This window comes from Pelecanus crispus, chromosome 1 (genome assembly GCF_030463565.1).
Source record: "Pelecanus crispus isolate bPelCri1 chromosome 1, bPelCri1.pri, whole genome shotgun sequence".
Classification (NCBI taxonomy): domain Eukaryota; kingdom Metazoa; phylum Chordata; class Aves; order Pelecaniformes; family Pelecanidae; genus Pelecanus; species Pelecanus crispus.
In genome coordinates, this window is record NC_134643.1 from 98,611,726 (window position 1) to 98,626,173 (window position 14,448).

Sequence of the window (14,448 nt, forward strand, 5' to 3'; positions counted from 1 at the left end):
AGTGTTCATTTTCTGGTAATACCTTCATAGCTGTTTCAATGTGGATTCTCCCTGTAGCCTAGTGAGCCTTTGTCAGAGTATTGACAGTGAAGTACATAATGTGTTTCAAGAGAAATAAGATTCATTAATCTAATTCTTTGATGAAGAAGACTTTCATATAATTGATTATCTGCTCAGATAGCCTGAGTGATGTAATACTAATAAAAATTTTCATTCAGCGCCAGACCATTATCAGCTAGAGTAGCAAACAGATCAATCAATACCAGTTACGATATCCTGCTGTGTAAGCCTGCAATGGGAAAGACATGACTGAATTGCTTAGATGTTATTTAGAGTCAGTCATCTGACTCTGTCCTTTCAGTTTTTAATTTCCACATCAGCCTCTGCAGGTCTAATGCAAATGTGTTCTAGACAGTGCTAAGGCCTCTTAGTTGGGGGACATGGTAATTTTTGACTGAGTAAGCATCTGTGGAGGGAGATTCTTCCCTCTAGTGCAGCCCCCTTTTGCTGAGCTGACACTGCTGGTTCATAAAGCCCAAAGTCTCAATGGGTTCAGGACTTCTCCTACCTTGTCCAGTGTCACCCCTCTGTGCATGGGCAGGGGGCTTATTAAGACTGGATCTAGAAGAAAGGAAGTGTTAAGACAGCTGTGCTTCTAATGACCCACAGCTGTCATGTGACTGTAACCATGAGTTGCCAGCACTGCTTTAGACTGTCAATATGTTGGTGTATGGTTTGAAATTTACCTCCAGAAGTGTTAGAGCTTGTTGTCAGAGACAAGCCTGTGTCTGTGTGGATGCAAAACACCACACCTGTGGCAGTCAGTTGCTTTCCCTGGTTTAAAACAGATGGAGTCTGCACTGGCTGCAATGGAAACAAGACTGATACATAAATGTCATATTTATTCTTCCTGTCAAAGCTGTGTCAAAAAAAGCTGTGTCAAAGCCCTGGGAGCAGCTGAGAGTCGAGAATCCAATAATTAATTTTTAGAGGCATGAATTCAGTGTTCATAGTAAGTTCTCCTGATGTGTTTCTCTTGCTGCTGACTGGGTATCGCAGAGCTCTGCCAGCCTGTGACACCCTCCCCCTGCCGCCCCGTTTGCTTTAATTGTGTGTGTGTTTGTGCTTTGTAGTGGCATGTATGAGTGATCTGGTTACAATTTTGAGATTACCTGCTTAGAGCTCTCTTTCTTGCGTACCGTCTTCTCCAAGCCACCCTTTGCAGGCAAGGGAAGCCCTTTGATAGAAAGAAGGACTTCTGCCTCACTGAAATGCGTCTTTGTGGGGAGATTAGAACAAAAATCACAACACTAGTACTGGTGGAGGCACCTTTTGCTTGCAAGTGGCTTGCTTTAAATGTGGCTTGTTATTGCCTGAAGGTTGCTGTCATATGATGGCTGTTCAGCATCATGTGGAACTGGACTTTGCAGGCACACTTTGATTCTTGATGGGTAGGTGCATATGTGTTGAAAATTGAATTATTAGTGGTGACTGGCAGTCTCTATCAGAAGACTAAATACTGACAGAGCCTTCAAGACCAAACTCTGCTTTAAAATCAATGTGACTGAGGCATATTGGCAAGGTTACAGGGTTTTTTCCAAACTTTTTTCTGCCACTCCTTGTATGAGACTCCAGAGCTGCCAGACTTGAACTTCTCAGCAGCGCTACATTTTCTGCCTAAATAAATCCTGGATGGGATGTAATTGGACTTAGATTCAGTGGTCACATATTACAGTCATTTGGTAAAGTAGATAATAAAAGATACTGCATTGTCTGATACCGAGTCCAGTACCACCACAGAGGCATGACGCTGGAGCATTCTGCTGCTTTCATCCTCTGGAGAGAAGGTGCTGGCGACCTCTGGGAGAGGACTGAAACTGGAGTACATTTGCATCTTGTTTCTGGTTGCTGCAATGCTTTTTTTTTTTTTTTTCCCCCTCAGTTGGTTACCAAAGCCCCTCTAGCCTCTGCAGGGGTTTTTTGTAGTTTTCTCTGCTACCTGTCACTATGATATTTTAGTATCCCCTGATGACAAGGCACCTTCTTAACTGCAATTTCTGGACACTTTCAGGAAGTTACCAGCATTTTGTCAAAAATCCTGTACGCTCTCATGGAAAGTAGCATCAACTTCAGAAGTCTCAGGGTTCCCATCCGTGTTCCTGTCTTTCCGTTATGTCGGTCTGTCTCTTGCTTTGAACTGGTTCTTCCTGGGCTCCTCGTGCCTGGTTCCAGGCTGGAAGAGCTTGCCCTGTTTTGGCAAGAGGAGAGAAGCTGAACGTGAGCCCAGAGACTGGAGGAATGCAGGGATGTGCCACAAGGCATTAACAGCACTGGTTACTGATCTTCCTTGACTTGCTGTGCTGCCATAGAGACCTCCTAGCTACTCCACAGAATGGATAATGGGGTATCCTGGAGCTATGTTTTTGGGCCTTTCCCTGCAAAGCATCATAGGGCTAGCTGCTCGCTGTTTTTGTAAGGGTTTAAGCCACACTTAGAATATTCACTTTTTAAGAAAATTCAATTTCTTGGTTAAGGGCTTTGTACCATTCAGCTCTGTAGACACATGAAGACATTCAGGCTAATCTGAAATCACAAAGACTAATTGTATCTATAGGTAGGTGTGAAAGAAGCCTGAAAGACTGGCTTAGGGATCATAAAGGCTCCCTTTGCACTTAGACTGAGTGCATCCCAAAGTAGTAGTAGTAGTAGGTGGGTGTTATTAAAAAAAGTGGTATTTTAAGCATCTACAATGAACACAAGATTCTTATAAATGCTGTGAGTTGCATAAATTTGTCTATTCAGCCTTGAGGAGGTGGGGGTTTTTTCAGACTGTTCGGGGTTTTGGTTATAACTGTCCATCTGCAGGTCTCGTTTTGCAAAATGAATGCTCCCATATCCTGTTTGTATTGCATCTTCCTATTTAGGTTTTCACCAAGCTTTGAATATATGCCATGTTTTAGAGAGTGTTGTTACAGATTTAGTATCTCATATAGCTGGATCATATTTTATTTAAAAGGTGACCACACAAAGTTTTAAAAATGCTTGCTTGCCTAGTTTATTTTAGCATTTGCTTGTTTGTTTTTTAAATAATGCTAGCTAATACATTTCAAAATACCATATCTTTATTGTAACTCTGCTTAAATGTCTTAGATGGATTAAGGAGAAAACTTTTGTTTCTTACTACTGTAGAAAAAGAGGTAGGCTTCTAACATACCAGGTGATCGTGTGATATCAGCCCGATATAGACAAATACACAATGTAATTTTACACTGGTAGGCTGATCAAAGGTAATCCTCAGGGTTCTCTCTAGGGCTTGTTTCTCCCAGCTACACTGGATTAAAATTTAATTTACCTCACCTATGGGAGGGTTTTAACACTTTTTAAAAATCAAAGTATTCTTCCCCCTTGTGAAAACACAGTCTTTATCAGTAAGACGCAGAGCTGGTCACCAGAATTCCTAGGTTGTAGTCTCCTCCTGCAATCACAGGAGGTCTACCTTCCTTGGTGATTCCCTTTCTTTTTATTTTGTTTCCCCCCACACACACACACTTTCTCCTTTGGACTGTTCTATTATGGTTGTGCTGTAGCTGCTGAGGTTTCTGAGAATAGATTCAATAATATATTCAGTCCGTAAAGGCACAAAGTTAGAGCCTTTTCAAGAACATGATGGTTCTGGGTTAATGTCAGTCTATGTGGTTGTTTTCTTTGCTTCCCTTGTGTTCTGTTTGGTTATAGCAGACAGCAAATCACACTTTTACACTGGACAGTGATGTTTTTGAATCTATAAAAGTTAATCCCTGAAAAGAAGCATTCAAGCAAAAAACAAATTCTGTAAAACCTCAGTCCTTCCTTGGAAAAAGAGAGCAGTGTTTCAAGAAGATATGGGAAGTGCTGAGGTCACTCTTTATGGGAAAGAAAATTATACTGTTACTGCACTAAACAACCTTTTCTCCTTCTCCAGTTTCTTAGTATCCTGGTCACAGTGACCTTGTGTGTTTGCAGAATCTTTGATTTGAATAGATTAAAAGCATTTGCTTACATGCCTGACTCAGGCTTTTGTTGACTATAGATAGCCTTGTCCTTCACTTGAATTCTTCCTGACTTCTGGTTGGAATGTAGTAGTTTTGTAGTGCTGTTACGTATACTTCAAGTTATGAAGTGATATGAATGATATATCCAGTAAAAAAATATTAAGAAAATAATAAGCCAAGGTAGAACTTGGTAGAACAGGCTGCAAGGGCTTTTTCTAGAGCACTCTAGAAGGCAGTTAGCAAGAGTCAACACATAAAGGTGCTTGTTGAAAATGTGCAATAGAGAAAGTTATAAACATGTAGAGAAAGGGCAGTAGAGCACGCACTTTTCCATATAATCATGACGCTGTGATCTTCAGTATCCTGAAGTTGACTGCAGCTGTCCCAAAAGGTTTCAAGTCTTTCAGTTGTCAGCTTATGAGTAGTCAATTCTTGGATGTGCGTGGCATTTTTTCTCTTTTTAAGATCCCTTGGAATAAACAGGTGAAGATGATCAGACCTACGAAACTCTTATCCCAGAGGACTGCTTATTCAGGCTCTGCTTGGTTAATAAATTGGTGGCAGAGCTAATAACAACCAAACAGAAAAAGAGCTGCAGATCCCAGTGTATCTTACGTACTCTTGATGATAAATTGGTACACAAAAGAGATTGATCTGAGGGGAACTGATCACTGCTGGAAGGAGATCAAGTTTCTCAAGTGGGTTTCCCCTAAGAGGGATCAGTCAGCTTTCTAGGTGGCATAGGTGATATGCTTGTACTGTACATTGCAACAGGGTGTGTATGGACTGAAATTCCCTAGGTGCTTTTCATGCCATTGTAGTAATGCAAGCAGTACATGATATGGTCAGAGCATATCTGCAGTTATTTTCTACTTGAACTACATTATTGAAGGCTTCAAAGTGGGTGAAAACAAGTAGGTAGTTTGGTTTTGCATTTCTGATGATGATGGGTGGTGGTATTATTATTATTAATTTTAAATCCTCCTCTCTGCAATTGCTGACAGCCATGAGAACAGCTGCAGTAATAGTTTTCATTCTGTACCACTGGTCTCATTGTCTGTGGACACTATTAACTAAACAAAGGCATTTTAAAAACTGAATATAAAATGATTAATTCAAATGCTGGGAACCTGCTGAATAATTTGGGGTGCTGCTTGCTGGTCTGTTGGGTTTAGGCTGACATTCTCTGTTCTAATGCAGGGCCACCTAGGCAGAATTTTTAGCAGCTTCTTTCACTTACAGTATGGTAGACTGCATCCAATGTGCACATGGGACTTCCCTTGGATACTCCTACTAAGAAGTTGTCCCTTTCTCTGTGTCCCTTGACTTCCCAGATCAAGGGACTTGAACAAGGTCAGGGTGGAAGGTGGGTGAATAGCAGTTCTTCATGTTCCCATGGGAGCTCTCAAATTCCCATAGGTGACCTGGCATGGCCTGAGTTTTGCAGACTTATCATCAGAGTGCTACAAAGGAATTATAGCAGCATTAAATCGGTGAGAAAGAATAGTTAAGGAACTGGTCTGGGATTCAAAAGATCTGAGCTAAAAGTTAGACATTGAACTTGTGATCCTTGTGAAATGTGTATTTCTTTGTGCCCTGGGACATTACTGTCTCCCTGTCTTGGTTTCCCACTCAAAAAAATGGAGTCCATTCTGCTCCTATTTTCTGGTTTTTGTGTCTCTTCATACAAGTTTTCCAGGCCAGGAACAGTCCATTAATATGTTTAGGAACACTGACTAGTATAGCTAGTCCTGAACACAGCAGGGGCTTTTAAAAAACAGTTGTAACACCAATAATGGGTGATTCCTTCCATCCAAACAGGGCTGTTCACAGCTGTGCACTAAGAGATGGCAGCACTGCTGCCTCCAAGGAAAAGCTTGCTGTTGGATTGGAGAGGCTTGAGGGTACAGAGTGGAAGGGAAAGCTCTCTCCCATGCTAAGCCCCGAATGAGAAGGATCTCTGGGGTTTGCAGCAGACTTGTGAGTTTTGTCTTTCGGTCCATCCGCATCTTTTGTTGAAGTGGATGGTCCAAAGTTGGTTCAGCTAGGGAAGTCTCAGTAGAATTTTGAAGTAGTTTTTTCTGCTTTGCAAACTGTAAAGCTCAGATATCTGGACTGCTTTTGCAAATGTATAATTCCATCTCAAAAATTGCAGAGGAAAAGATAATTTATAATTACTGTTGTTCTTACAGGGGAAAACTCAGCCAAGATATCTGCAGACTAAAAATAATGTCTTGGAACTTCATGGTGACTTTCACTGGAGGCTCTCCAGATATTTTGCTAACATGAATTAATGAAATCCCGAAATATCCCTTGCAGCCTAGTATTTTTTTTATCCTTGTTTTACAGGTGAATTAATAAATGGATGAAATTCTGGATGCCTTCTGGAAAAGCATCAGTAGGACCAGTATTTCACTTAAAGCTTTAAGTAAAGCAACTAATAATCAAATTTACAGCTATACTGTGTTTTCTGATGTTTTGTGGGGTTAGTTGCCTTTCAGTTGTTAAATGCTTCTTCCTTTTTCCAACTCGTCAATTAATGTAAATATCCCTTATTGCACCCGGATAATACAACAAGATAGCTAGATATTTTATCTTTCTTCTCAAGTTATCCTCAAGCCTTCACCATCCAATCTATTTTACACTTAACTCAGAAGCGTGGCTGCTTGCTCTTACCTAAATTCAGCCCATTGGCAATGGCAGATAGGCACACAAATATGACAGTAGTTTCTGAGCAGGGCAGTTATCATTAGAATTGCTTAAGCATCAACCAGAAGCACCAAGACCAGTGAAAATGCTATCTCAGGCTGGCAAATGTGCCACGTTTGCTGCCCACAGCAGAGAATCTGTGGAGAGTTGGTGCAGCACCTTTGGGCTGCTGGAGAGGAGGCGTGGTAGGGAATGTGTGGGAGTGAAGCAGAGAGAATCGAAGTGCTTCAGGGGATGGAGGGTGAGAAGGAGACAGTGTAACAACTACAGACTTGTGAGCTTCGGAAAAACTGGCAACACTGGAGTATGGAAGATAATTTTAGGTCCGTTAACAAAACTTCCAAAACATACAGGGCTTCAGACTGGTAGTTCAGAGGTAGGCTGACTTTAAAATGAACAGAAAAGCAGATGGATTTGGGGTTTTTGGGTTTGTTTTGTTTTGTTTTGTTTTTTTAAAACTCAGACCAGAGTAGGCTTTTGTAACAAAATAAACTATGGTTTGATTACTTTGTGCTACTGTTGCAAAACTATTTGATTTTTGGGAGGAGGTGAGCCTCAGATGCACTTCTTCTAGCCTTGCAATTGAAAATTTGGCTGCTGTTGCCTGGATCAGGTCATTTAGTCTGCTGAACAAACCTTTACAGCCACACTGTTTCAAGTACATAACTATATGCACACAGACTTGGCTCAGTTAAGGATATGAGAAACTTGTCAGGATGGCCAGTAAGTGATTGGAGGTATAAATATTTTGCCATCCGTCAGGAGAAGACAACCTGAATGTCTAGGTCAAATACACAGTGCTCAGGGGATAGAAGATTAGGCTAAATATTGCAAAGACTTTCAATGCAATCTTTCCAGATTCTTGAGAACCCATGTATCAGTTTCTTTTGTGATAAAGATTAAAAGATGAGGGGTGTTTTTTGTGTGTGTGGTTGGAGGAGGTTGTTTTGGTTTGATTATTTTTTTCCGATATGTGTAAAGTACAAAAGACTTTCTGATAACACTGACTCCCTTGGAAGTGTGCGTAAGACCGTTGATACTGACTCCATATTTGTACATGACGTTGCTGCAGCTCATGTGAAATGCAAAGAAAGAGTAAATGTGTCACTCTGTCAACAAGAGACTTTTGTTCTGGATTGGTTTGTGAAACGTAAGCTGAAGGAAACATATTGCGTTCTCTTTAACATTGACCTGGTTTTGTATTTAAAAACTTTCTGAAGTACTTTTCAACAGGCAGACCCCAGGTTTCAGGGCAAAATGTGCTCTTCCCCAGTTACAGACTTTACAGTGGCAACAGCACCATCTTATGTAGATTATTTTTTTTTTCTCTAATATAGACAGAAGGCTTAGCACTGCATTTAGGAATGATTAAATGGACCTCGAATTGATGCAGAAGCAGAAAATTGTTGTGTTCTGCAGCAGCTGATGTTGAGTGCAAGGTGACTCATCACATGAAACTAGGGAACATAAACCAGGTCGGAGCTGCAGTAACTAGTGGGGAAGCACACACATCAAAATTGGTTGGCTAGAGTTTGGAAGGAGTATGGGCTGGAAAGAAAACATGCGAAGGAAGCTAGCCCTTGTGGCATCATGAACAAGATCATCTGTGATGACAGATTTCATTTTGACAGTTAAACCCTTGTGTTTGGATGGGAACTTCTGTGAACGTTATATCAGACTGATCAGCTGAGGTTGTTCCCACAGTAACAATAATGTTAAGGTGTTTCTTAGCTTGAATAAGCATTACAGGAGATGCTTGTCTAGTATTGTATTCTGCATGACAAAGACTGTGCTGCTTTTATAATTTCATCTCTTGCTGATGGCTTGTGTAGGGATGAGTACTTTGTACAGCTCCCTGCTGCAACCAGCAGTGTGTGATACGACTGGTGCTAAAATGCCCTGAAAATAAAAGCTAACTGAAGAGCTGTGATGATGGGAAGAGAAGAGAGAGGCACTTATCCTACCTACCTTACATAGCTGTTGTACTGCGAAAGAGTCTTTTTTTTTTTTTTTTTCCTGAAAGGGCTTATCACGCTCTACTCACTACAGAGGAAGCTCAGGTGCCTCGCTTGGATGAGGCAGTCAGTTTTCCAGTGGCTAAAGTTCAGCCAGACAAATTCCATGGTGAGTGGTGGAATTTGCATTATTTTGTTTGTTCACAGTTAATGTGCGTTCTGTTCTCTTGACAAGGGCGTAGCTGGTCCTTAAAAGGAGAAAGGCACTTGCTTGTTTGCCTGAGGATCAGTTGGCACCCTCAAGGGGAAAAAGGGACCATCTCTTTCATGACAGCAGTGGAGCATGGAGAACTGCAGAAGAAAAAAGCTTCAGACCAAGTCAACATATGTTGCCTTCAGAAAGAATGATGATTGAGGAATGCCAAGAAGAGCAAGGAGCAGACGTGCAGTCAGGGCTCGGATAGAGAAGGAAAACAAGGGGTTTTACTGGGGGCTTAGAGGGGACTGTGCAGAGTTTTTTGTACCCCAAGAAGTCCTCTGAATGCTGGTGGCCTGAAAGCAAACCTAAAAGAATGAACCTGCCCTAGGAGCACACTGTGGTAGGAGAGGGTTTGATCACAAACTCTCTTATTTTTATTCTGCTTCGCTCGAGAGGACCAGTAAAAATTTTCAAGGTTCCCTTATTCTAGTTCATGTTCAAGGAGAACAAAGTTTTAGGCTGTAAAAGTTCCTTTGTGTGTTTTTGGTCCATTCAGAGTTTGTGCTGTTTTCCACTGAGGAGGGAAGGAATGGTTACTGCACAGAGTCAGTGGTCGCCTCTTTGGCTTTTCCTTGAATGTCATTTAAACAACAACAAAGCATGCAGAAATGTTTAAGAGCAGTGGCCTTTTGGCCTTTCTAGATACCTGATTAAGTATTCAGGGCAGATGCTTTAAAAAACCTGGCCAAATTTTCTTGAAGTCTGCAGTTTTGGCTGGAATACATGTTACTGTTCTGTATAACTTCCCATCCAGCCCATGAAAAAACAGCCATTGGAAGGAAAAGCAGTTAATCAGCTTTGCTCATGAGTATGTTTATGATTTTTCAGTCTGATTTTGACATATTACTGGCATTGGTGACATTTTTGTTTCTCTTCACTTGTGTAGAAATAGAAAGATTTTAGAACGTGCTAAGTACTTCATACAGGCAGTGTTACACTGTGCACAGTTATATGACAGAGAGAAACATGAAACGTATGCATCTGCATCTTGTGTAGGACAAGGATCTTCAAAGGGCTAGTTGTAGATCAAAGCCCAGCCTGTAAGATGTGATCAAATAGCCTGCTGAATAAGACCAAAGAGGCTGAAGCCTTTTGGTACAGCAACCCTGGTTTGTTTTGCTGCAGACGGTGTATTCTTTGTGAGGTGCGAGTTCGTGGCAATCCCATTTACACACACACATGAAGTTCCAGCGCACACGTTACTCTCCTCTCATGCATATGGAAGAGCTGTAGCTGCTCTTAACTCCTCCCACTCTCAACTTCTTTCAAAAGTTTTTGAAAATGAGTATGCAAAACACATATTCTGTAAACTAGACTCAGCAGAAAGCTTAGGAAACAGAGGTTTAAAAGGGGATGGAGGGGCATGGGGGAACCAACCCAAACCCCACTATTATATTTATATCTTCCTGTTGTTGCAGATGAGGCCCTATAAATAAAATGCTTGGCAAGCTTCCTGTCGTGGAGCAGAATAGTATATATTAATATGTGCTATGAGGAATAAGTTCTGTAAGAAGCTCTCTTCTTCCTTCCCTGTGTGCTGGTTTTGGCTGGGACAGTTAATTTTCTTCATAGTAGCTAGTATGGGGTTATGTTTTGGATTTGTGCTAAAAGCAGTGTTGATAACACAGGGATGTTTTAGTCGCTGCTGAGCAGTGCTTACACAGAGTCAAAGCCTTTTCTGCTCCTCACCCCACCCCACCAGCGAGCAGGCTGGGGATGCACAAGGAGCTGGGAGGGGACACAGCCGGGACAGCTGACTCCAACTGACCAAAGGGATATCCCATACCATATGGCATCATGCTGAGCATATAAAGCTGGGGGAAGAAGACGGAATGGGGGGACCTTTGGAGTGATGGCGTTTGTCTTCTCAAGTAACTGTTAGGTGTGATGGAGTCCTGCTTTCCTGGAGATGGCTGAACACCTGCCTGCCGATGGGAAGAAGTGAATGAATTCCTTGTTTTGCTTTGCTTGTGTGTGCGGCTTTTGCTTTACCTATTAAACTGTCTTTATCTCAACCCATGAGTTTTCTCACTTTTAATCTTCTGATTCTCTCCCCCATCCCGTGGGGGCAAGTGAGCGAGTGGCTGTGTGGTGCTTAGTTGCCGGCTGTGGTTAAACCACAACACCCTGAAATGTTCCCAAGATTTCCAGCCATACATACGCAAGGACACCTATATATGATCCATACAGCTCTTCGTATCTCCAGCATTTACAGAGACCTTGTTCCCTGAGGGTTCCTCAGTGGTGTAGTAAGAAAGCAATGGAATGGTAAAACTTCAGAATTGACAATTCTTGTCCTTTTTTGGCTATGTAAATATAAGCAGAGACTGCTTTACCTCTCATTCTGTTCGTTAACTGATGGCAAGAAAGGCTTTTTTAGATTCTTATTGATCAGGTGCTAACAATGGAACATGCTGGAGAGCCTACTTTGTGTACTTCTGATCTAATGCAATCGCAGATGGAACAGAATGAGTCCCTTTTTGTGCAAGATGGCTGATGAGTTGTAGGAGGGCAGGAGAATATGTAGCAACCTGCACTGAAAAATTGAAGGAAGAATGGGAGATTGTGTACTGCAACAGTAGAAGCTTTTGCCAATTTTAGTGAGAGAGAGTGAGTCCAAGAGAAGAAACATGAGGTCTTCTGTTGCAAAGTTCTGAAACAGAAATGAGCGCTTAGGAGAGATGATAAGTCAGGAGGCCGTAGCTGCTTTTAAAGAAAGAAAGAAAGGGAGGGGGGGTGCAGGGAAAAAAAAAGTGGGTTTGGTGAGGAAGATGGGTCAAGGGAAAACTTGGGAAAGTTTCATAAGAAGCAGCATTTTTGGACCTGTTGGAGGATGGAACAGTTTGAGCAAAAGAGTTTGCTGAATAGGAAATAAACAGAGTATGAAATACCAAGCTTTAGCTTTTTAGGTCTGAGCTGTTCCTTGCTAAAGTGTTTCATTCATTCAGTGCAAAAGTTTCATAGCCACAATAATTTTTTCTGATATGCCCAAACTTTCCTTAAAATAATTGAAAGCCTAGCACTATTGCCAGCTTCCTGGTTGTTACTGGAATCAACAGTTGTTTCAAGAAAGGCTTGATTAAAGTGTCACGTAGCTATAGTTAACTGGCATGTGACTTTTGTTTCTCCAGCAGACGTTCTTATCGCAAGCCTTCCTTTAATGAGTACCATGTAGAGGAGGGTTTTTTTCCTCCTTGGGGCTTTTTTTTTTAAAGTGAAACTCTTGAACTTTCCTGTGAAGGAAAATTTCTTTGATGCTGAGTGTATGTTACTCAAATATCCTTGACATTGATATCCAAAGACCCTGTATAACCTGTGATGTACACACAGTAACAATGGGGAACTGAAACTTCTCATAGCATGTTTTGGGTTAGACACACTCCAAGCATTAAAGCAGTTTAATTGTCTTTCAGGTGGGCAACAAATCACCATAGCTAACAGATGTAGGTTACTAGGTAACAGATCACCGTAATTGTTAATTGTTATTACAAGAAAATATCTAGGATTTGCTGGGCTAAGAGAAGATCTTGCCTTTAAAGTTCTATTGTCTTGAGGCACGACAAGTGGGTAAAGCTGGAAAGTGGCTAAAGGGTGTTGTCAGGTAACGCTCTTGTGAGGTCTTTTGGGACTAGCTTAAAACATTCACTGCCATTCCAGAAGAGATTGCGCATTATGCGAGTGGTTCTCATCTGTACCTATGAAAGGTTTTCCAGGTCAGCCAAGAGCCCCTACTGAAGTTACTTTGAACCCATTTGACACTGAAAGTTAAGAAATGCTTGGACGATCCAGTCTGGTGACTTGGCTGTGGGGGAAGTAACCTCCAGCTGTGACACGGAAACAAACACCTGGGAGTGGCACAGTGAAACTGCGCTGGCCACTTCCAAAGTGATTACACCCTAATGTACCCAGTGCTTTTCAGAAAGGGGCCAATGTAGGCTCTGTTTGCAAGAAAGAGGGCTTTTTTTTCTGTTGTTCACTTGCTGTAGTGTGAGCTTGTCATCGGCCTGTCGCCTCATAGGCAGCTGTGCTCAGGAGGCACTAATGGAAGAATGTCCAAAGGGTTTTAAGGAGGGAAAATTGGGTTAATGCTATCACCACTGAGTTTTAAAGGAAGGCACACTGTGCATGAAGGTAGGCTTGGAGAAGAGCTCCCAAGGGTGTTGGGAAGAGAAGCCAACAAGGTGTAGCACAGTTGGCATAGGAAAGGGGTTAAAATACAACACTGCAAGGTGATAGGGCAGAGAAGTACAGCAGGACTGCATTATGCCTTGAAAGAAAGAGCATGGTGGAGGGGAGAGCCAATGAAGGCAGCCTTCTGTGGTATAAGATGGGAGATGTACCATAGTAAAGAGGTAGGGGAGGAATGTTATCTTAGGACCTGAGTGGTATCTGCTGTAGTAAGAGAAAAGCTCTGAGACGCCAAGGAGGCATTTGGCATTGTAGATGAAGAAGAGTATTGAAATGTCAACTTCAAAGAACAGAGAAAGATGTAGAGAGAGTCTGGACTGATCCTCAGAGGGCATCAGATGTTGGGACTAGTCATGGTGTCAGAGAAGCACCACAGAGGAGAAGACCAAGAGGCTGTTCAGTAGCTGGGCTTCACAAACGCCAGGTTCTGAGGCAAATAGTTCAGTGTTAGGGGAGGCAGTCTGCAAGGTGGTGTGCTTGTGTCTGCTCACTAAGGACAGCACATTCTGTGCTTGAGAACTGCAAAGGTGTTAAGATGAGCTAATTGTATTAATAACAGTGCCAGGAAAGTGTATCTGTAATATGAAGGGTCCTGCATTTCACCCAAAGTGGCTTGATTGGCCCAATTAAAGCAGTTAGTTTTCACAATCTTGGTCATGGTTTTTCAGCAGTTGTGTAGTGTGTAGTGCAAGCTGGCATTTCCCTCTTCATTTTCTTTTATAGTGTACCACATGTATATTAATAGCACAATAATGTTTTACTTTATAAGATTCTATTGCGTCCATGATACAAAGGAACAGTGTGGTTCATAAAGGTCTTCTGGTTTTCTTGTGTTCAATAGGAAATAGCCCGTCATCTCCGACCTGGAACTCTGCGTGCTGTCTTTGGGAAGAACAAGATTCAGAATGCTGTCCACTGCACAGACCTACCTGAAGATGGACTTTTGGAGGTAAGACTTGCTAGAAAAACGTGCTTTTATATCAGAAGAAGTTTTAAAGTGAAAAGGTACACTTGACACTGTTTTAAGCTGTTGAAGTGTTTTATATGTGGAGTAGCTGTGTTGGAGACCAGTGATCAACTAGAAACAAAAGCAAAGAGTTTATTAAGGGCATTTAACTTGGTTAATTCTGATACTGTAAAAAATTCATCCATGCAGCTTTCTTGAGTGAATATAGTACAATGAAGTATTTAATGAAATGAAAGTCGAGAGTCTTCTCTTTGGCTGAATGTGTCCATGGGACTGGATACCAGCACCTAACAGTGCTTCTGCAGGGAGAACTTCTTAGCCCTTTCTTGGATGACCACC

The 14,448-nt window shown here is 41.8% G+C and overlaps 1 protein-coding gene across 1 annotated transcript in view; it reads left to right on the plus strand.

Moving 5' to 3' along the window:
• NME7 (NME/NM23 family member 7) overlaps positions 1 to 14,448 on the plus strand; it is a 71,893-nt gene that overhangs the window by 41,809 nt on the left and 15,636 nt on the right. The window contains exon 11 of the mRNA XM_075714738.1: positions 13,984 to 14,091. Within this exon, the coding sequence (XP_075570853.1) occupies positions 13,984 to 14,091 (108 nt within the window). The remainder of the gene's footprint in view (positions 1 to 13,983; positions 14,092 to 14,448) is intronic.